This window comes from Thamnophis sirtalis, unplaced genomic scaffold (genome assembly GCF_051295495.1).
Source record: "Thamnophis sirtalis isolate CommonGarterSnake01/CBP01778 unplaced genomic scaffold, rThaSir2_p1.2 scaffold_1, whole genome shotgun sequence".
NCBI lineage: Eukaryota > Metazoa > Chordata > Lepidosauria > Squamata > Natricidae > Thamnophis > Thamnophis sirtalis.
The window spans coordinates 49,380,105-49,402,870 of record NW_028261381.1 but is presented as its reverse complement, the minus strand read 5'-3'; the positions used below and the strand labels follow the sequence as shown (position 1 = coordinate 49,402,870).

General features: G+C 37.2%; 1 protein-coding gene across 1 annotated transcript in view; it reads left to right on the top strand.

The window, feature by feature from the left end:
• Nucleotides 1-22,766, top strand: part of LOC106552522 (kalirin) — a 489,228-nt gene that overhangs the window by 303,669 nt on the left and 162,793 nt on the right. The window contains exons 3-4 of the mRNA XM_087707922.1: nt 3,871-3,985; nt 21,586-21,778. Coding sequence (XP_087564048.1) covers nt 3,871-3,985; nt 21,586-21,778 — 308 coding nt within the window. The remainder of the gene's footprint in view (nt 1-3,870; nt 3,986-21,585; nt 21,779-22,766) is intronic.

The window sequence follows — 22,766 nt, the reverse complement described above, 5'->3', positions numbered from 1 at the left end:
ATCGCAGCAGCCCCAAGTGCGCGGGATCTCGGGGTTTTTCGCATCGGGGCATGCTGCAAGAAGAGGGAGTGAGCTTAACATCTCAGCTTTGCTGCCCAGCGCTGGCAGAGGGGGCAGCTCCCCCCCCTGCTCGGAGCACCTGAGCTGGGCACCGCGTTACCCCTGCCCTGCCTACTCAGACCAGCTGAGCCTCCCTGGACATCGCAGCAGCCCCAAGTGCGCGGGATCTTGGCGTTTTTTGCATCGGGGGTGCTGCAAGAAGGGGGAGTGAGCTTAACATCTCAGCTTTGCTGCCCAGCGCTGGCAGAGGGGGCAGCTCCCCCCTGCTCGGAGCACCTGAGCTGGGCACTGCATTACCCCTGCCCTGCCCCCTCCTCCTCCGCTGTGCTTTTGAGGAGCCATCGGGCCTTTTTTCCTGCTCCCGCCCCTCTGCCGCCTTCCTACTGGCTCCCGTGGCCTCAAGGCTCCTCAAAAGCACGGCGGGAGCTTTGCCGGCTTCACCTCAGCCGCAGCGCCGGGCAGCAAATCCAGCGGTGCTTTTAGAGGAGGAGGAGACAGCAGCAGTTAGTCAGGTGGTGGCGGGGGCTTACCGTCAGTCCAGTCGCCCCGTGCTCATCAAAACAAATCACTGCGGCTGCGCGGGAGTTGAAAAGTACTGCGCGGTGTTGCGAACGGCAGCGGATGGGCGGGGGAGCGAGCGATCAAAGAAGGCGCCAAAATTAAAGCGGGATCTTTTGACAACGGCCTGGGACGCGGGAAAAATTATGAAGAAGCGTGCCTGTCCCACCAAATGCAGGACGACTGGTCATCCTAACCATGGCTGCAAATTAGACTGGAATTCAAAAAGAATTGTAGAAAAGCAAAAGGGGAATTACTCCTACATGGGTGCCAACACATGGACATATCCATATAGTTATCAAGAATTCAGTTTGATTTAGAATCTTCCTATGCCCAGGGGAAGGTGCTTTTTCAGGAGGAAACTGGACTTTTTTGTTTTCTTTCACTTCTCATCCAAGAAGCTTCTTCAGCTCTGACTGGATGGTGGAGAATGGAAGGATTTATATTTCTTGCAGACAGCTGATAATCTGCATCCTTTTAGAGGGTCGCTGAAGCACTTGGAGGTTTATCTGTGTCTTCAGGGTCATCTGAGTAGTACTCCTGATTCCTGTAGTCTGCAATTTTTCCTCTGGAAATCTATTCCTATTCCCAAACCATTAAAAGGGTGTTCACCCCAAATTGTATAGCTAAAAGTCTGTAGAAATTCTCAGTCATCCAGGTCATGCTTTTTCAGGAGGCAACTGGACTTCCTCAATTCCTCAATTATCCTGTCAGAGCTGAAGAAGCTTCTTGGATGAGAAGCGAAACATCTTCAAAAGAAAAAAACAAGTAAGTCCAGTTGCCTCCTGAAAAAGCACCTTTGGGACAATCATGATCTGGATGACTAAGAATCTCTACCATCTGTTAAAATCTTCCTATGCATCTTCCTATGTATTTGGAATCTTCATATGTATAGAGCATGGCCTTGCTTGCTTCATTAACATAATATTTTCCAACTTGTTTGAGGAATTAAATAGAAAGCAGTAGTATTGCCCTTTAATAAATATAATAGAGTAGCATGTTTATTTATTTTCTCCTATTAGTAATTGATGCACAACCACATTACACCTAGAAAAATACTTCAACATTTCTTTTGAATGTTACTTACTTATATTGGATTATGTGAGACATCTTCTTGCCTAAGGCAGTTCAACAAGTGGTGCTTTATTTCACAACTCACTGTGGATAAAGTAAACCAATTTATTTTAGCACATGAGAGAGAAAATCTCAGATGCATCATGCTACAGTTGGGGCAGAAAAAAAATAGTACAGATAGTCCTCAACTTATTATTTGTTTAGTTACCATTTGAAGTTACAACGGCACTGAAAAAAAATGGACTTATGACCATTTTTCACACGATGTTGAATCATCCTCATGGTCACCTGATCAAAATCCAGACAGTTGGCAACTGACCCATATTTACGATGATTGCAGTGTCCCAGGGTCATGTGATCCATTTTCGCAACCTTCTGACAAGCAAAGTCAATGGAGGAGCCAGATTCACTTAACTACTATGTTACTCAGCACAGAAATGTTGGGCTCAATTATGGTCGTATGTCGAGGGCAATGGCAGACAATGAATAAGGGATAGCTTCTGTGTAAATTGATCTTCAACATGTTCCTGAGATTTTTATTAGCATTGGACAAATTCTCTACTTTTAATTTTGCAATAATTTTGCAATTATGTTGTCCAAATGGCTAGAAATGAATGGTAAATCACTGTCATTTGGGAGTGGGGGAGTAAATGTTATGTTTTAAATAGAACATAAAAACTAACACAAATCTATACAAATTAAAGAGAACAAAGAAAGCAAGAGAAAGAGATCAGAAAAAAGATAAATGGAAAGAAGCTTCTGATTTCCTTTGCAGAAAATACAAATGTGATTATAAAGTTATCCCTTACTCTATGATTACAAAAGAAACCCTCACTTTTTTATATTACCCAATCTTTTTCTAATCACCAAAACCACAAGTCATAAGTACGTATTTTTTTCCTGTTTCATTCCAAAAGTCTATAAAGGCCTGTCAATCATAAATGTAGATTTTATGTCTTCTCTAATCAGAGAAGTTAATTTAGACATCTCTGCAGGTTTCATCACCAGTCTTCCATTGTGCATTATGTCAAATTTTGTAATATTTGAATATTAAATTTATTCTCACTGCAGTTAATAAAGTTCCATGGCTTTTTTCTTTGCCTGTCCATTAGTCCCAAAATAAAACCCTCTGGTTTTATTCTGAATTCATGTATCCGGAATTCAATGGTTGAGGTTTATAATAGAAGCACAGACACAAAAGAGATTTTCCCAGTATGGAAGTTAGAAGGGATTCACCTCTATAAATATTAAACAGAAGCAGAACTTTATTAATAGTTCTGTCTTCCAGACCATTTGGTATTTTTGAAAAATATTTTTCCCCGGATTCAGTTTTCATGTTTTCACAAAACATCATAGGAAAAAGTCAATCTCAGTTTTGCTAGAATAGTTCTTGCCCGCAGATTTTGTATCATCAGTTATCATTTAAAAATCAGATATATTAAGAAAATCCCCAGTTGTCTGTCCATCCATCCATCCATTCATCTCAAGAGTTTGAAATTAGTACTGGAATGTTTGGAATGTTTATTCAACTTGTATGCCGCCCTATTCCCGAGAGACTCAGGGCGGCTAACAAACCAAAGGGAAGGGGAATACAAACAGAACACAAGACAAGCAAGTTAAAACAAAACAACAGTCACAACAGTTTAAGTGGGGCCGGGAACTCATCAGCCCCAGGCGTGCCAGAACAGCCAGGTCTTAGTGGCTTTGCGGAAAGCCGGAAGGGTGGTGAGGGTCCGGATCTCCATGGGGAGATCGTTCCAGAGGGCCGGAGCATCCACAGAGAAGGCCCTCCCCCGAGGGGTCGACAGTCGACATTGGCTAGCAGATGGTATTCGGAGGAGGCCTAATCTGTGGGATCTAATTTGTGTAAGGAGGTAACCAATGCTGTTAGTGGGCACTCCTAAACTTTTGAAATATCCGTATGTTTGAAAATACAATGATAATCATCATTTTTATTGCTGACTTTTTTTAAAACATAAAAAAACACCTTTAACACTTCCAGTTGAAGTGATATAGTATACAATGTAGTCAGGGGACTGCCCTAATCACTCAAGTGGTAAAAACTGAAAGGAGACTTTTACAAAGAAGCTGCAGTTTGGTCATTTCCGTCTTCCTTTGGCTGACATGATGTAATGTGTTTCCTGATTAATTTTCAAGCAATTGTTTGTTTTGTTACAGGCGGCCGTGATAAACGAGGAGGTCCCATCCTGACATTTCCAGCACGCAGCAATCATGACAGAATAAGGCAGGAAGATCTTCGGAAACTTGTGACTTACTTGGCTAGCGTACCAAGGTAAAAGTTCAAAACAAAAGCCTTGACGTGTTCTTGGAAAACCTTTGGTACATATTGGTGTGGAAAAAAGAAAGGTTCCTTTTGTGCTCACTTCCCTCACATCTTATTTAGCCAAGTCAGAGAGTAATGGGGTGAAGGAACATAGCACATGGCAGACAATGAATAGGGATGGATTTCTGTGTAAATTGGTTCCCAGCAGAGTCCATGGGATTCTTTTATTAGTATTGGACAGACCCTCTATTTTTCATTTTGCAGGTAAAATCATTGGAAATGAATAGCAAATCACCATGCCATTTGTGATATAATGGGAACTGAATCATGGTAGTTTTGCTGTCACTTAAGCATCACTGATGTCTTCTTGAAAGGATTAATGTCCTGAGAACAAAAGCTCATCATCATATATATTACAATAGTTATTGCAAGGAATTATATCTAATACGTGTTGTATATAATTCACATTAATTTGGGTTTCCTGATAAAATAATAAATTAGTAACCCTTGTCCAGGGGTAGGATTCAAAAATTTTAGAAACAGTTCTTTGCCTGGTTGATAGTGGCCGTGGCCATGGTGGGTGTGGCCTACTCAGCCTCCTGCACCAGCGGGCAGGTATTTTTGCCCTCCCCAGGCTCCAGAGGCTTTCCTTGAGTCTCTGGGAGGGCCAAAACAGCCTTCCCCAGACTCCGGAGGCTGGAAATGACTGGACTTCCAGAACTTCTGGGAGGCCCATTTTTTGCCCTCCCAGAGCCTCCATGCAGGCCCTGCACTTACCTAGCATCCAAAACGGACCGCGTGGAGACTCCTGGGAGGGGTTGGGTGGGTGGGACCAGCCAGTCCTTGCAACTACTGGTTTGGCGAACCAGATGTAAAATTAGTATTCGGTTCGCCCGAACTGGTCCAAACCAGCTGAATCCCATCCCTGTGCCTATCTCCTTATCAGTGATGTCTCAACTGAAAAGCAGGAGTCACCTTGTCTGAATACGCGTTCATTATGGCCAACCTGTATTGTGCTACCTGGTTTATTTTGTGTATGAAGGATAGTGAAGGAAAAATGAGAAAATAGATTGTGAGGGGAAAGTTTTTGAACCCCCTGTCTGGGCAAAATAAAAATCTGCCTTGAACAAAAGCTCTGAATTAGATACATTTATCAATAAATGCACAATGGCATATTTGAGACCAACCCAAGCATATTTGTATGTAAAACCATTGTAGGTTTTAGTTTCTTTCAAGCATTATTTTGTTATTTCTTTGTTATTTATTACCCTATAATGAAATTCTCAGAGCAGCCTTTATAAAATATTTTTTAAAAACCATACTCTTTAATAGCTCAACAAGACGAAACCATTCTAAAACAATCATGATACTAAGACTTTTTTAGCCAAACAATAAGATTTTTAATTTAGTGCTTGAAAGAGAATCATAATAATGTAGGAATATTTATTATTTTGAAATCAAGTACAGAAAAAAAGCAAGTGGAGGCTATCTTCAAAACTATCATATATTATTTATTGTTTATGGACAGAATGCTCCAAATTCTATATTTCTTGGTTAGCTGTGCTTCAAAATTCATCATCTACTTGTCTTTCAGATTACTTAGGACAATTAAAATAATTTAAAAAATTGACATACACATTTTATTTGCTGCAATTTTCAATGTGTGTTTTCCCCCGCTTCTTGTGGGAGAAAAAATGTGATTACCCAATTGCCTCCGAAGTGTGTGTATGTGTTGCACTGGGATTTACCCATTGCACATGGATTGTTAAACTGTAAGAAAAGAAAAAAATATTTTTTGTAATTATTATTTATTACAGCCTAAGGTCAGCAGCATAAAATATTGTACAGGCAAGGTATCCAGGTGATACATACATAAATAGTACATACATGTGTGTGTGTGTGGTGGTAGTGGTGGTGTGAATGAATGAATAAATTAATAAAAGGGGTGAAAGATAGGAATTGAGCTCAATAATTGAAGATAATAAAATAAATTTTTTTTTGCAGTATTTAAATTGCAAACACACCATGAGGTTTCTAAAGGAATAGCTATGAAATTCAAAATTTAGTCACTTCCCTGAAAACTTTCACCAAACATACAGTATAATGGTATGTATGAACAGATGCTGCCGAGGAAATTGTCAGATAAGGGACAGCATTGCCTATGGGTGGATGATGGCTGGGTCCAGATACTCAGAAAAGACACCCCGCCCTACTTTTGGAGGCTATGAAGGTGGAGAATTGTACTTTCAGATTTAAAAAGATTTTGTTAATATATTTTTACAATAAAGTAAAATGAGGTCATATTTCCTGCCTGGGCTACCTGATAAGGCTGATATGCAGGTGGTTCTTGGTTTGCAATCACTAGTTCAGCAACCAGTCAATGTTATTAAGGTGCTGAATGAGTGGCACGTATGACTAGTCCTTGAACTTCCAGCTGTTGCAGCACCCCTACAGTCGTACGATTGTGATTTGGGTGTTTGGCAATTGACTTGCTCTTATGGCAGTCACAGCAGCCCATAGTCACATGACTGCCATTTGCAACCTTCTCTGCTGGCTTAAATGGGAAAGCCAGCAGGGAAGGTTACAAGTTGCTTCTATAAATTATTCCCAATACTTTCTCTCCCTAGGAGTTCCAATATGGAGTATAGGATCCCTGCCACCTGCTGTGCTTCAAAGCAGGCATCTGCCCACAGAATCCCTAATCTGCCCTGAGTGTCCAACTTGATGATGATGATGATATTTGTTCAGTCATATCTGATTCTTGGCGATTCCATGGGCCAAGTCTCTCTATGTCTTCTGATCTTGCACTACTTCTTTGGGTTGTTCTATTCTCTGGCTGGTGTCAGCTTTGAAGGCATCCAGCAACTGTGTTATTTGGCAGCTGGATTTCCTTTTGCCACAAACTCTACCCAACATAATTGCTTTCCTTAGTGAATTTTTCTGCATAATAGGGCCAAAGTAAGTGAGACACATCTTTGTGATTTGGCCTTCTAGTGAGAAGTCTGATGTTATGTGCCCTAGTACTTGCTTGTTGGTCACCTTTGCTGTCCAAAGAAGCCTTCACCACTACCACAGCTCAAACAAGTCAATTTTCTTCATGTCTTGTTTGTTTGATTGGAATCCAAATTTCACAACCATGGGTAGCTACACTAGAGCAAACTAATCTATATTTGGTTGTCAGGCTAATGTCCTTGATAAGTGCTCAACTTAGGTAGATATATTTGGTGAACAACTGGAGAGGCAAACTCAACCCAGCCATTTTCTCATGGAAGCAGACAGTCTCAGTCACCCAGGTCATGGTTGTCCCAAAGGTGCTTTTTTCAAGAGGCAACTTGACTTTCTGTTTTTTCTTTGAAGACATCTCACTTCTCATCCAAGAAGCAAAATGTCTTCAAAGAGAAAACCAGAAAGTCCAGTTGCCTCTTGAAAAAAGCACCTTTGGGAGAAGCAGGCAAATGATATTACAGAGAGAGTCTCTGGCAGAAAGGAAAAGCTGTGGCAGATGGAGAAGTGTTATAATTGGTGTACAAGTCCTTTTTTTGCCAGTCCTGGCCAAAAAGAAATTCTCCCAAATTTATCTGGGGAAAATTAAAAGGGACACTTTACTTCTGAGCAGTTAGAATTCCAGAGATACGAGAGAAATACAAAAGTGGAAAGCAGAAATATAGCAATGCAAATTTGCTTTAGAAAATAGCAGCAAAATGCAACTGTCAATCTCTGCTTAAGACTGCCCTGAGGGCTGCCAGGAAAATGATTTTAGCAAAAGGAATAAGCAGGCAAAGTTCAATAATATGTGTGGGACCCTTACAAATCCTTCTACAGAAACATGCCTTTGAAGTTTGGCCTGCATTGCTGACAGCTAGCCAGGGAAAAACCACAGTGGACTAAACTCAATTCAACCTCTGTGGAGGTTCTCTCTACTCTTTCCACTTCTCTCTGCTCTGCTTCTCTAAATGCTCATGCTTTGTTTCATAAGTCGTCTGGAAGTCAGAAATATTAATAAAGTCCTGTTTCTGTTTAATATTTATAGATAGAGGTGAATCCCTTCCAACTTCCACACTGGGAAAACCTCTTTTGTGCCTGTGCTTCTATTATAAACCTCAACCATTGAAAAGTTTCCAAAATAAAGAAGAAACATTGCTCTCCTAGTTTCTGTTGCAATAGAAAATAGTTCCTATCTACTCAGTTCTTTCATGAAGTGGAAAGGGGTTGAAATTGAATAGCAGTGAAGGCTTTAAGTGGACACAGGAAACAGGTTTTGGGGCACTAAGATGTATATTGCTTAGTTTATACATATGGCAGCTGTTCTTCAGATTGAGTTTCCTTAAGGTTTTGTTTTTGCCTTGTGTTTTCATTTGGCTTTTAACAACACCCAGCTTGGCCTCTCAGCATCCTTTATTCCTCCTGACTTTAGACTGGGAGGGTTGTAGGTCAAACTTCCACAAATAAATATCAAATAGCCACAAATCTTATGCTTGATAAGGTAGCAGTAAAATTGCCCCTTTAGGTTACTGTAGCTTACAAGGATTGTAGGCGTAGAAATTAAGATCTAGGGCTTTTTTAAAAAAAATATAGGTGATAATTACAGAGACTTGTCCAAATCTAACCATTTAAGATGTTGCTTAATTTTCTCTTAAGAGTGTTTTGAAAAATGGTGTGTGTGTGTATGTGTGTGTGTGCGCACACACATATATATACATAATCATGCATACATACTTACATACATACATACAGTACACACAGTACACACACACAGATATAAATGTTATATATGTGTAAATATGTCGTTGAGCTGTGGCTTCATCCACTAATGGAAATCTGGCTCCTAATAAACTTTTCAAAATGCAAGTAGGGTTTCTTGTCCTGGAAAAAGCTCTTAACCATCTTCTGAAATGCCCAAACCTGCCTTTTTTTACAGGGTGCATAAAGAGTATCGATAGTACTAAGCTATAATTCCTAATGATTATTTTCCTCTCCATTTAAGAATGTAAGTGGGTTTTTTTGTTTGCTTTTTGTTTATATTTGCTTCTTGACACTTAAAATAAAGATGCAATTCCTCAAATAACCTGTGAATACTTACATTCTTTGAACGAACAAAAGAGGCTTTTGAAAAAAAGGAGACGAAGAAAGTACAAATCACTTCTAACCCGCTATAGAACATTTGAATTCCTTTGTGGATAAGCTTAAATCTTTGGAGAGGTGGTCTGCCTAGTGAATTTTAACTTTCTTTTCATAAATCTCAAAAATATTTTTTTCTTTCCTGTCCAGTTACCTTTTCACCGTTTCCATCCATCCAGATTTTTCCAGATTCCGTTTTCCCCCTCCTTCCTACTACAGCATCCCACTTTTTTTAACCAATTTTCCATCCTCTTTTTTTCTTCATTTTTGATATTATTAGTGGAAGAAAAGAGGGGAAAGTGTGTATTTGAGCTTTTCACTATATAAAAAAAATCAATATGTGTAATTAAAACAGTTGATATTTGTAAAATATGGGATATTTTATTTTAAAATATTTTCAAATATTTTTTTTTCATCCTAGACTACCTTTTTAGTCTAGAGTAGTCTTTGCAAGGATGTATACAAACATGAATGTATTCACACACAAAGATGACACATGCACACATTCACCTGGAAAAAGAAACTCTTAGATTGGTTTTACCTGGTGTTGGCCAGCCTAAGTTGACCCCATGTAGAAGCTGGATTTTAGTCCAGATGTTTTTCATGTTATTGGATTTAATGACATTCAGTTAAATCTGAAAACATCTTTTCAGGTTAAAAAACAAACAATAAAACCCAGTTTGGCAGGATTATTGATAGAATCTTTATGTACATTACAGTGCATTGTTGAATACTTAGATGCACCCAATGGTTTTGATGGCAATAGAAATTCCTATCTTCAGGAAAACAATTCTTATCTAAAGGAAAACAGAAAGTAAAAATAACTTACCTCTGTGTGTTTGTGTGTGCGCATGCACATACATAAACACACAAAGACATCTTGATCTGTCTATTCAAATATTTCGTAAACTGAAAATGTTTTCTATATTTCTCGAGGACTTTGATGGAATAATCCTTTATATATTTAATCAGAACTTAATCTAATAGTTTAGTATGACTTATTCTGAAATAAGAAGGCATTTGATTCCGAAGGTCTGAGCTTGCATTATCTTCATCAGAGATATCATCACTGTAAAGGAATTAAAACAAAGGTTTAAGAGGGTATGTCTAAATTATTTCTATTTTTTACAATGAAAAGCTACATTAAAATATTGTTTCCAATTTATTGGCTGACTAGATTGTTTAATTCCCCTCTTCAATTTATATGGGAGACTTCGAAGTGGAATTTACTGCTTAATTTGAGACATCCTGTTTATTTATTAATTGATTAAACTTTTTGGACTTGTATGGAAAATGTTAAATTGGTTTATGAGGTTTAATTATATATTTAGATGAATATACATCATTAGTCTCTTTGCAAATTAATTACAAAAATTGTTTGTATGGAAAGTATATCATTCTTGTTTTGAGTTGTTTTTATTTATGTTTTTAATAAACAAGCGAGTCCAATACATTAATTTTTATGAGGATTATGCACCATGCAGCACTTGAAAATATCCCCTCTAATAGTTGAGATGCTTTAGCGTCATTGAATTTATTGGCATTTGCAATATGATTTACTGATTGTCTTATATAAAGCAACTTACGGTACATATTAAAAAACTATTGTACAATTAGGATGAAATTTGCAATGGTATATAGCTGACTGACTAAAGTTGTGATTTGATCCAATAGGAGAAGTGTCAGATGTAATTCCCAACCAGCCTGGGGATGTTGACCTCATTGTTGAGGTCCAGCCCCGATTAGAATGAATGCATGTGGTTTTGTGATTTTAAACTGTCTTTTTTTCTTGTTTTTTCTTTCTCTTTTTTTATTCTTTTTGTAAGCCGCTTGGAGTCCTTCGGGATTGAATGGCATATAAATTTTAATAATAAATAATAAATAAATAAATTTTGGGCAATGGGAGCGTTTGAAATTTTGAGAGCATTAGAATGATACTAGAGATACCCTGCATGAAATCTTGCCCATTCATAAATTGATGGCTGTTGTTACATGGCCATTCAAAATAAAATGTTCAGTATGAATGAAAGTATTGCCCAGACCAATATCAAATTGGAAACTCCAGTGATAATGTAACAAATAGTTTACATCTAATGTAAACTAGATGTAAAGAATCTTTAAGAAGATTCTTATTAGTTAGGATCATTTATCCATTTCTTCCAGTAAGCTAACTATGGATATAAATGATATGTTATGATGCATGTTATGCACACAAGTGGTCCTCAACTTTTGACTATTTGTTTAATGGTGATTCAAAGCTTTGACAGCCTTGTGGAAAAAATATTTATATTATATATTATATATTTTATTTAATAGATTTTCCCTTTATATAGGCTCATAGCTTGACATTAATTTACTATCCAAAAGGAAGCCTGATATATGAAATAATAGACATTTTTAAAGCTGGTTTTAAATGTTTTTCGTTATAATAGCCAGTCATTATTTTTCTGTACAACCTAGTGACAAATATATTGAAAGATAAAACAAATTGGAGAAATACAATCTCTGCCGCTTTTAGTTCTTGATTGATATCAATACAAGAAAGAAGGCAAGAAGGCAAGGCAGGGAAGGAAGGAAGGAAAAAAGAAAATATATTTTGAAGAACCAAATATTCAGTCAGAAAACTTTTTCTTGTTGTTCTGGACAAAGTTGGAGATATGTTACATAAATGTAGACTAAAACTAGAACATGATTCTTAGACAACTTTTCTGGTTATGCCAGTGTGACAAACGTGTTTCCTGTCGATGGACTAATTTGACTGATTGCATGATCTCTGGTAATCCAGTGAACTAAGCAGCAACCATTTTCTTTTTTAGTGCTTCTGTATGACTTTGTCTTTGGTTGGAAGGTGATAGAGCTAGTTAATACTCTAGTAAACTGTTTAGATGGCAATATTTATGGAGAGGAGGGAAGTTACTTTAAAACTTAGTAAGTGCAAGAAACTCTCTTAACTTTAATGTTCATATGACAACAAAACTTATTGGTTCAATCCAGTTGATTTTCCACTAAATTTATCAGCGCCCTCAGTAAGCAAATGTGTATACGTCTCTCGGTGTATAATGAAAACATATGATACTTTGGAAGTCTAAATGTTTCATATTTGTCTTCTTTTATTTATCCTCAGTGGAGAAAAGGCCCTCGGATATTTTACTGATGCTGAGGGATTGAGAAAATAATAACAGAAGATAATAAAAATGAACGAATGAATTGTGGCTTACTTTTCAGTGACAATGTAACTGCCTCAAAGCCCATTTTTAAAAAATCAAGGGAATTATTTCAGGAACAGATACTTGATTTGGCAAAATATTCTAATCTAAAGTGCTGCCCTGGCTTAATTTCAAGCAGTTGCTTGGTGATCATAAAGTATAATCTATGTAATATATCTTTGTTTTAAAAAAGGGTGCAAATTTTGTTGATTAAATGCACATGGAAGACTGCATATAAAAAAGCCCAATGTTTTCAAAGTATCAAAAGAGACTGGTTATTAAACTGATAGCTAGATATCTGGTATCCTCTGTCATTTCATGATTTGGTAAGACACACATGTAAAAATTAAGTGAATTAAAACTATTGCAGTGAATGTATTTTTTATTTTAAATGATGTAATCTGATTTGCTTCCACATGTTACAATGTTTAGTACAATATTTACTAAATTGTTAGTGTGAATTTTTGGCTAAAACTATTATTGGAAGCAAAATCAATTCTCTCTCTCTCTCTCTCTCTCTCTCTCTCTCTCTCTCTCTCTCTCTCTCTCTCTCTCCCTCCCTCCCTCCCTCCCTCCCTCCCTCCCTCCCTCCCTCCCTCCCCACTCTCTTAATTTCCTGACTATACTAAAATGTTGAATTTATCATAAATAAAGCAGACATTTAAAGGCAATAGTAAAAAATAGTGCTATTCATTTCTATAACTGCTCCTTGCAGTCTTGTGTCTTTTCAAATCAAATACAATGTTTCAGCAATATTTTGACTCTCAAACCTCTATTTTGCAGACAGTCTTACCAAGAAAACCAAAGACTATGAGATTTATTAAGTTTGAATTAAATTGCCATTGGGGCATGTGCTTGGTTAGTAGATTATACAGGACTGGATTGTATGGCAAGACCCTAATATAAACAACATCATTCAATGGTCTGAGTTTTCCCTTCTAAAACTAACTTTGTCATAATTATGCTAGAGTGGCCGTATCTGTTTTTCAATCAGATTGAGTGAATAAGCCACAAAAAGGGTTATGGTTTAGTTTATGTTCATGTGAAGTGATAGGGCTAGTTTATGTTCATGTGAAGTGATAGGGCAAAAGAATTTTAACAGTAGGTGGATTCTGAGGTGTTCAGATAATTTGTGAATAGCCAGGAAAATATCTGGTTTAGGATTGGGAGGAAAAGCTACATGACAACATCAGCTTAGCATGTCAAATTCCATATTAGAGACAGGGAGTATTAGCATAATAATGTTTTCTGTGATTCAATATAGGATTGAAGTACTGTGCTATTCTGTTTGTCTCCTATAAAAAATAGTACTACAGAAAACATAATAGAAAAGCCAAAATGTTTTCCCCACTGACAGAACCAGACCAGATGGGTTGAACGGGGGCGGGGTGGTGGTGGAGGAAGGGAGGAATTCATTTGGACGAGTTGAGAATTAGTGAAAGATATTAATATTTTGGACATTTGCATAATGGATTATAAAAGAACAGTATTCATCTATTCCCTCCCAAACCTAAGAGTTTGTTTATATTGCTGTAGTATAGTGCAAAATCTACACAATGATATCAATTTGGGAAAGTTATAATGTTTGGGTATATTATAATAAAATATCTCATTATCAGGGGGGGGGAAAGAATGTAAAATGAGATTCCTTGAGATTGCAGAATGTGCTTTCAATATATTTTTAAAGACCGCTCTTTTCTCCAGAATTTGTCAAATTGAAATCATGGTGAATTTTTTGAAAGAAAGCCCAGAAGACAATCTTGATGGTAATTGTCCAGGAATGTCAAAAGTATGTATTACATTTATAAATATACCAAAATCTCCAGGGCAAAGAGTAATTCAATAAATTTAAGAATATGCTGCCTCATTCCACACTTGGAGGGAGGACAGTTCATCCTGCTTTTACTGCAGGGATATCTGAGAGCAATTAGTGGCACCGTTCAACTAATTATTCTAGTTTTAGATTTGAAGTCCCCCCCTGTATATCTAATTAATTAGAGTATCAGAATTTGTTACATTATTTATGTATTTTAACAGGTTCATTGACTAGTAGGAAACTATGGAAATGGGGCAGTTTTAATGTTCTTCTTTGGAATAAAAAACATCTGGTAAATTTTGTTAAGCATTGTTAAGCATGAAGGCAGATACAAGCAAACACAAATTCCCTTTATATGTTTACCAGCCTGCAGAATTTTCTGATGAGTTTCTGCACTATTAAGGACTGCCTGCTGATAATATTTTTATAAGTCTCCAAAGACATTGATAAGTAGGAATTGTAGACAGTAAACATCTGTTAAGCAGGGAACATTTTCTCTCTCTCTTAATATTGCACACAGGGTTAGGGATGAAGGAGGGAAGATGACTTGATACCCAGAGTTAGGCATGCAATTAACAAGGAGAATAGGTTGATCAATGCTGTGTAGAAATTCACTCAGATCTAAGTTGTGAGAACATGCCATCTTATTTCTTTACCAAAGTTACTAAATGTCTTTAAATAACTCTACTGAGAAGTATTACCTGATACACCTATTTTCATTAAAGCTGAACTTAATTTGTTCTGTGCAGACATTTCATAATCAACAAATCCTGCCAATTATTTTAGCTTTAACATTAGTCACAGTTGAAATTATACTCAAATAAAAAAATTAACATGCTCCCTTAGGCCTATTTGTGCAATCTTAATGTTTCTCACTGAAATATTACCTTTTGGGCAAACTGTATCAACCAACAAACCAAGAAAAATGGAAGCACCTAGAGTAAGGTGACCAGATGTCCCGCTTTTGGTGGGACAGTCACGATTTTTCAAAATTTGTCCCGTTTCCTGCGTCCCGCGGCGTGTTCAAAAAGTCCTGATTTTCCAAAAGAAAGAAAAGATGCCGAATCATCAATTTTAAAAAGGACAACGTTTAAAAAAAAAGTTTTTATTTCTCTGAAGTGTCGTTCCCGATGTGGCCTTTAGAGGGCAGTGGTTTCCCTCCCTCCGCTTGGCTTGCTCGAAGCGCCCGACGAGGGGCGAGGCTCCCTTCCATCCTGCGCGTGCGCCTGCCAACGTGTGATGTATTTGTGACAGCCGTCCAGCGGCCTCGGGCAGGAGGGCTTTCCAGTGGTGGCAGCGCGGCGAGGAAGAGGCTCAGTCCCGGGCCAAGGGGCTCAGCCGTCAGAAGTTTTTTTTCCCCGCTTCTCTCGGGCGCCACTCTCCCTGCAGCCATGTCGAGCAAGCCGCCGTCAGCAACCTGGTCCGGGTGAGCCGAGGGGAGGCAGGTGGGGATCTGGTTGGGAGAGGCTGGTGATGGGGGTGGCTTTTGAAAGGGTTGGGGGGCATTGGGGGAAGGCAATCAGGGGAAGGCTTTTTGTTTTTTACAGCTCAGGTGCTCTGAGCCCCCCCCCCCCCCCGTCAATGATGTCCCACTTTACCCATCTTAAAATCTGGTCACTTTAATAGAGTTCAGAGATATATAATTGCAATTGAGTTAAATTATTGATGTCAGACATGGTTGTCTGGTAGAAGCCATGATAACATCACATATATAACATGATGCCATTGTGCAAATGGTAATTTGCATCAGTTGCATCATGGCATAAATGGTTGCCATATATAATTCACATCACTTGCTCAATGATGTCATATGCATGTAATGTTACTTGTCCCCTCATGTTCCCCTGTAAATGTTCATAATGTCAATTAGGTAAATTAACAGTATCAAGAATTATTGTTTGATCAGAAATATAAAGTCTTCAGCAAGAGAAAACTGAAATACTGGAATTAAGGGAAAAAGCTATTTTTTGTTTGGCTGAGGCTGTATACAATGTTCCTTTCTCTTCCCTCTAGCATTAGGGTTCCCTGCTGTTTTTGACCTAACTTTATAACTCTTTTATCTCCTAGAATTTATGAATTTGCCCTTCCCTCTCCCTTCTGCTTTCTCTCTTTCTCCTCTTTCTCCTCCTCTTCCTCCTCCTCTTCCTCTTCCTCCTCCCCCTGCCCTTGTCTTTCTCCTTCTCCCCCTTCTCTTTCTCCTCCCCTTTAAGGATTTCTAGAGAAGGCTATTCCACTATAAGGCAGTGGCAACATGACCTGGAGGTCTTGTCATCTGCTCTAATATGAAGCCCCCAACAATCATGGAGAACAAGGGTTGTTTTAATAGCCCCAAATGTCCAGCTAGCCATCTGTGGTGGCACAGTAGCTTCCCCCAAAGGAGTTTGTGTGTGTGTTAAATTTATATGAATTGATAATTATCAGGTGGTTCTTTCCATTCCCCAAAAAAGTGGAAGGGGGCAAGACAATACATATGGAATCTGCTCTAGTTGAATATGGATTTGATTAGAAGGAAGAAGTCATTAGCACCCAGGGTGGATTAGGTGTCAGAGGAAGGGAAACTTCTCTTACATACTACTTGCATAGCAATAGTATTTAATTGATTAGCCAATTAAAATGCAAAATATTAATTAAATCACCCATAATTTATCACAAAAAAAAAAAGAAAATCTCAGCAAACGTACATGGTAAAGCATTCTACCTATTTGTTTTGTGAAGTGGGAATGTAAGGTACAAACATTACAATGAGAAGAGAGTTGTGTCCTCCTGACCTGGCACTGAGTGAATCTAAGAAGTATGTTCCAAATTCTTACAGTCAGCTCATGCCTCAAAAGATATTCTGTTCCTTTGGGGAGACGGCAATACTGAAAGGCTATTTTGAGAGTCAAAAGTATATTGCTAAAAATGTACTGAAATGAGTTTCTTGGGGGGGGGGAATGCAGGGAAGAAAGATGTTCTTAACTGTGGGATAGATGATAAAAGCACACACCCAGAGACAAAACCAGAGGCATTAAAATGGTGGATGGAATATAGAAATGCACTGAGAAGTGAATTCCTGAATAGAAGGGAAATTGGTTGGACACTGGAATCCTGCTTAAAAGAATCTTCCTTTTTCGGCTAGGCATATTCATGGTTGTATATTCACAGGAATCAGTGTTAGGCATGAGAAAAAGTAAATTCAGCAGGAAACCTAGCATCATTGAAGAATAAAAAACAGCTTTGTGAGACCTGCTGTATTAAATTATGCAATAAAGAATTTTTAAAAAAGGCATTGAATACTGAATACTGAAATTGATTTTTCAGTAAGAAGATTTACTTGCTTTATTGAATATTTCTTCTTTTCCTACAGATTAATTATTGGCACAAAAATTAAACAGGGCAATTATTCAATTCTCCATTAATTTAATACCATTGACTTTATATTCTCATTCAAATGGCATTTCTCCCTTACTTTTTGTGTAATATCTAATTTCTATTTAAAATTGCTAATAATTAGGTTGAAATGACTATTTACTTTTCTTGGATTATGATGATATGAATTGTATCAGCAACATAAACATTTTTGTTTCCACTTAAACCTGTTCTTTGGCTGAATTCCATTATCATTGCATTATCACATGTACATTGTTGGTGTGGTGTTCTTGAGGGTTTGGAGAGACATTAGTTGTAATGTCTTCGTTTCTGGTGCAGTAAATAAATTATTTGTAATCACTAGAGTTGTATTGTCAGTTATGCTCAGTTACATCCTCTGATATGCTCTCAGTTAACCCCATGTCCATCAGTGTCTTCCTTTGAAGGGCACACTAGTTCTAGCAGTTAATTTCCCAGCAAATAGCAATTCTGCATTGATTTTGTTTCAGTCATGATCCTTTTTATTGCTGCCAAATGACTCAGATAAAATAGATACTAGATGAGAAAGGGATACTAAGGTAGCAGTCTCTAGAGGAATATATCAGCACTGTATCACCCTTCCTAGAATTTATTTAAAATTCCAAACTTTTATTATCTGCATAGTAAGTAGTGTCCACATGAGTACCATATTCGCCTCTCCCAAAAACACATCAAATACATATTTTGAACTTCATGGGGAGTTTCTATATCAACCATAGGTTGGGGTTACTTCATAATATTTATCTGATTTCCTATAAAAGATCAGTGTACTGTATTATTTTTGGGGGGGGATACTAACTTGGTTGAAATATCTATAATGATATTTTTGGATCCTAATGAGGTTAGTGACAATTTGTTTATTTATTTAAAACATTTAAATGATGACAAATTGGAGAGTCAGTTTGATGTAGTGATCAAGGCATTAGGGTAGAAATCAGGAGCCTATGAGTTAAGAGTTAAAGCTGTCTGGGTAACTTTGGGCCAGTCATTCTCTCTCAGCCCAACTCCCTTCACAAGGTTGTTTAGGGAGGGATTCTACTGTTTCGGACCAGTTTGGGTGAATCGGTAGCTCTGACAATCAGCTGAGAGTGAACGAGCTCACCCCGATGATCAGATGGCTCCACCCGTGCTATTTTCCTACCTTTATCTTCTCAGCTGATTTGTTCGGCAGAGCAGATTAACGCATGAATTCCTCTGAAGGAACCAGGAAGTTAAGATTTCTCCAAACTGCGCACATGCAGCGTGTTCACTAAACCAGTTGTTAAACTGGGAGGATCCCATCACTGGTGGGGGGGGGGAGGAGAAGGAAGGAATATTAGGTATATTTGCTGCCTTGGATTATTTATAAAAATAATAAAGGTTAAATACTAAAATAAATAAAGGACTGTCCGTTTTTAAAACCAAATGCTAGGTGTGTCTCAGCAAAAGTGTAATCCAATATATACAAAGAATAAAAAGAGAGAACAATAAAACCAAAAACACAAAAAACCCTATGCCACTGGACACTCAACTTCCTGGACGTAGCCCACAACATTTATCTCACTGTGAAGAACTGATAAATACTTTCACGTTAATAAGTTAGATTGAAGCCATGTCTTTAGTTAGGTAAAAATCCAAGGAAATTTCTTAGTTGGGAAGAAGACATTTCAAAATTGGTTTGAGGGATTACTTGATCCAATCTTGGTTTTCAGCATTGGTTTAAAATTAAAATATCAGATCAAAGCTGAAGTTTGCATTTATTTATATATACTTAATGCTTTTTATGTTTATTTATTTATTTATTTATGTTTATATAGGTCCATCATATAAATAATAGATACTGATAAAGTAAAACTCATTGTCTAAAAAAGGTTTCTATTCTGAGATGTTTCAAATTCAAAATTCTTTTTTTTTGTTCCAAAGTCTTGCTCCGAAGATTAAGCGTTTTGCCCAAATCTGCAATTGCCATTTGATTAGATTAACATTTCTTGTCAGAACACTTTTAGGCTTTTTTTTTTACCTGCACTTCAAAGGCTAAATTAAAAAGAAGTATTTGCAGACATGTAATACCTGAAATTTTAATGATTATCTAGAGGCTTCAAGTAATTGTTAATTAAATTCGGAGGGAAGGCATGAAGGTAGAGAGATATCGTTTCAGCTTTCACCGGGGACAGTTCATGTTGATATATAGGCGCAGGTATACTCAAAGTACAGAAATATTTGAGAAGTTTTTGTTAGATATAATCTAAATCATTGGTTTACTAAAATGCCATTGCTGTGACAGGACTGCTTCATCCAATTTCAGAAAGACCATTTTGTATTTGGTTAATTCTTTAATTAGGGCAATGGCATTCCCCTAGAAGCCCACACACCCGAGTCCTGTATTTCACGTGCTGTATCTCAACTGCCTGCTATCTCATTAATTGTACACTGTTTTTCTACAGCTTATTGGGCAACTTTTAGCGTACAACCTCTGTAGCTACTTGTGGGATGCTATTAGCTAATTCTAGTAATTTTCCACTGGCAAAGTAGCTTCCTGCTAATTGGCACATTTAGAAAATAAAATGTGTAGATTACTAGATGCAATGGTTGGTATAACAATTCTGAAAAGATGACAGATCTTCAGATCAGGTTACAGTGCTTCCGTGTTTAAAAATTTTCTTTAAAAACAATACAGTTAGTTAAGCTTTTATTACGGCCTTACATCAATTGAGCATCAGCAACTGAATGCAGCATCTTAGTTATTAATTTAAAAATATGTGCTATTGCAATATTGTAGCTATATATCATTGCAACTCTTATGTGTAAGAATTTTGATCAATATAATATTGGTGCTCTCGGGGGTTATTCGTGTAAAAGTCTGTGTTGTTTTGACTCTAAGCAATGCTAAACACAGCTTCCTGTAGAACTGGAACTTTGCTGTACAAGCTTCACAGTTGTAATACATACTTTTGACATTTTAGGACAATTACAATCAGGATTATCTTCTTGGCTTTTGTATCCCATCTTCTGATATAGATAGTTCTTATTTAGTGATAAGTCCAGATGAGGTATCATGCTGGCTCAGACCAGTTCACCTGAACCAGTAGCAGAAATCGCGGCTGGGCCTGCCCACCCGCCCTGGCTCTATGCCATCCCATTTAGGCACTTTTTTTTAGCCAAAGTGCATGCACGCTCACGTTTACGAACCAGTAGGGAAAGTAAGTGAATACCATCCCTGGATAAGTCACTTAGCAATTGTTAAAAGTTAAAACAGACCCCTCCCCCAAAGGTACTTATGCCTTGATTTTGAAGTTCTGACCAGAACCCTCCCCATCCCTGTGATCAAGTGATTGCATTTTGGACGTTTGGCAACCACCTTATAACTTTAATTTCTTTTTTTCCCTTGCACATTCTTCTTTTCCTCTTTTAGATATGTCTTTTATTTACTTTCTGTAAAATTCTCAGTCAATATAAACAAATTTTAGTGAGAGAGTGAATTTGCAAACATGGAATGCATGAATAATAAAGATTGACTGTGTGTGTTTTACAAATTGTAAATAATTCAGAGATACTTATTTTAACAGTCTAATTAGGGGAGGGTTCTGTTATTCACAAATTTCTTTTGAAGTGCACCATATAATCAGCTTAATGATGTCATTGCACAAATGACACAAATGTATGCCATTAATCTGATGATATCTTTAAGCTAATAAAACTACATTGACTTAGAAAAATCCATCCACTGCATGTCAAGTATATTGTTTCAAGGTCTGCTAAATCTTTTGAAGAGATGCATAGTATCAAATTCATTCACACTTAAAAATTCACTTCATGATACTGAGGAAACTAGTACTTAATCTCTCTTGTATAGTGAGTCAGAATGAATTATATCATATGGTTAATCTAAAGGTAAATTAATGCACAGGCAAATGCGCAAGTGGTCCAGTTAATGCTTTAATATTGTAGTGGATCATATTTGGGAACAGAACAATGGTTATCAATCTGGAATCTGTAAATATATGAATCAAGTCAGAAGACATAAAATGTCTATTTAATGTAAAGTTCATATTTCTAATGAAGTTGACTCTGGATATAACTTATTCAATGTTTAATCCCTACAGTGAAGATGTCTGCAAACGTGGTTTCACAGTCATCATCGATATGAGGGGATCTAAGTGGGACCTGATCAAACCTCTCCTGAAGACTCTTCAGGAGGCCTTTCCTGCAGAAATTCATGTTGCCCTGATAATCAAGCCTGATAACTTTTGGCAGAAGCAGAAGACAAATTTTGGAAGTTCAAAATTTATCTTTGAGGTAAGATGGAGGAGATTAACTGATTAAGAATCATTATGAAAACTAGCATAGCTTGTTATTTTAGATTACTAATCAAACATTGCTTTGATCAACATTTGTGTAATGCATAGAACATGGATCCGGATTTCTTTTTTGTAAGAAACAGAAGACAAGTTGTAGATCATTGTAGTTGTATATTTCTTTCTCATTCTTTTTTTTCCCCAGAATTTTTTTTAATTTTTGTTTTCTTACATACCATTTTAAGTTTACATTCACATAATTATTCTTCTTTTTTACATTTGTCATTCTTATACATTTATTATTTCATTTAATAGGTTATAATATACAGTTTGGGTTGCTTTATTTACCATCCCTTCATCCTGTTGTAACACCAACTATTTTCCCTTTCTTTTCTCCCTCCCCCCTTTCTCTACTTTCTTCCTTCTTCCTCCCCTTCCTTCTTCCCTTCCCTTTCTCCTACTCCTACTCCTCCTCTACCCCTTCCTATCCTCTCTCCTTCTCTTCCTCTCCCTTTCATCCTCCTCTCCTTACCTCTTTCTTCTTTCCCCCATCCTCTTTTCATTATCTCCTCTTCTCTCCCTTTCTTTTCTATTGTTGTAGGTGTCTCTTTCAAATGTTAGTTTATGTTTCCTTGAGATGGTATTTCCACAAACCCGAATATAATTTGGTATCATTTCTTATTCCCTTACCTTCGCTAATCTATCCTAACTATGTTCCCCACCACTTTATATCTCGCTCTTGAATATATACTTATATATTTAATATTTTCTTTTTTGTTTTCCACTTCTCCCCCACCCTTTTTCTATTTAATGGTGCATTGTCTGGGTTCTATATCTTAACCCTACTTTCTTTTCTAGTTAACTTTCTCTAACCAATCATAAAATCTTCCCCATGTCTTGAAGTACTCTGATTCCTCTTTATTTTTTATTTTCATTGTAAACCTATTCATCTCTGCACAATCTAACATCTTTTTTATACTTATCTGTTG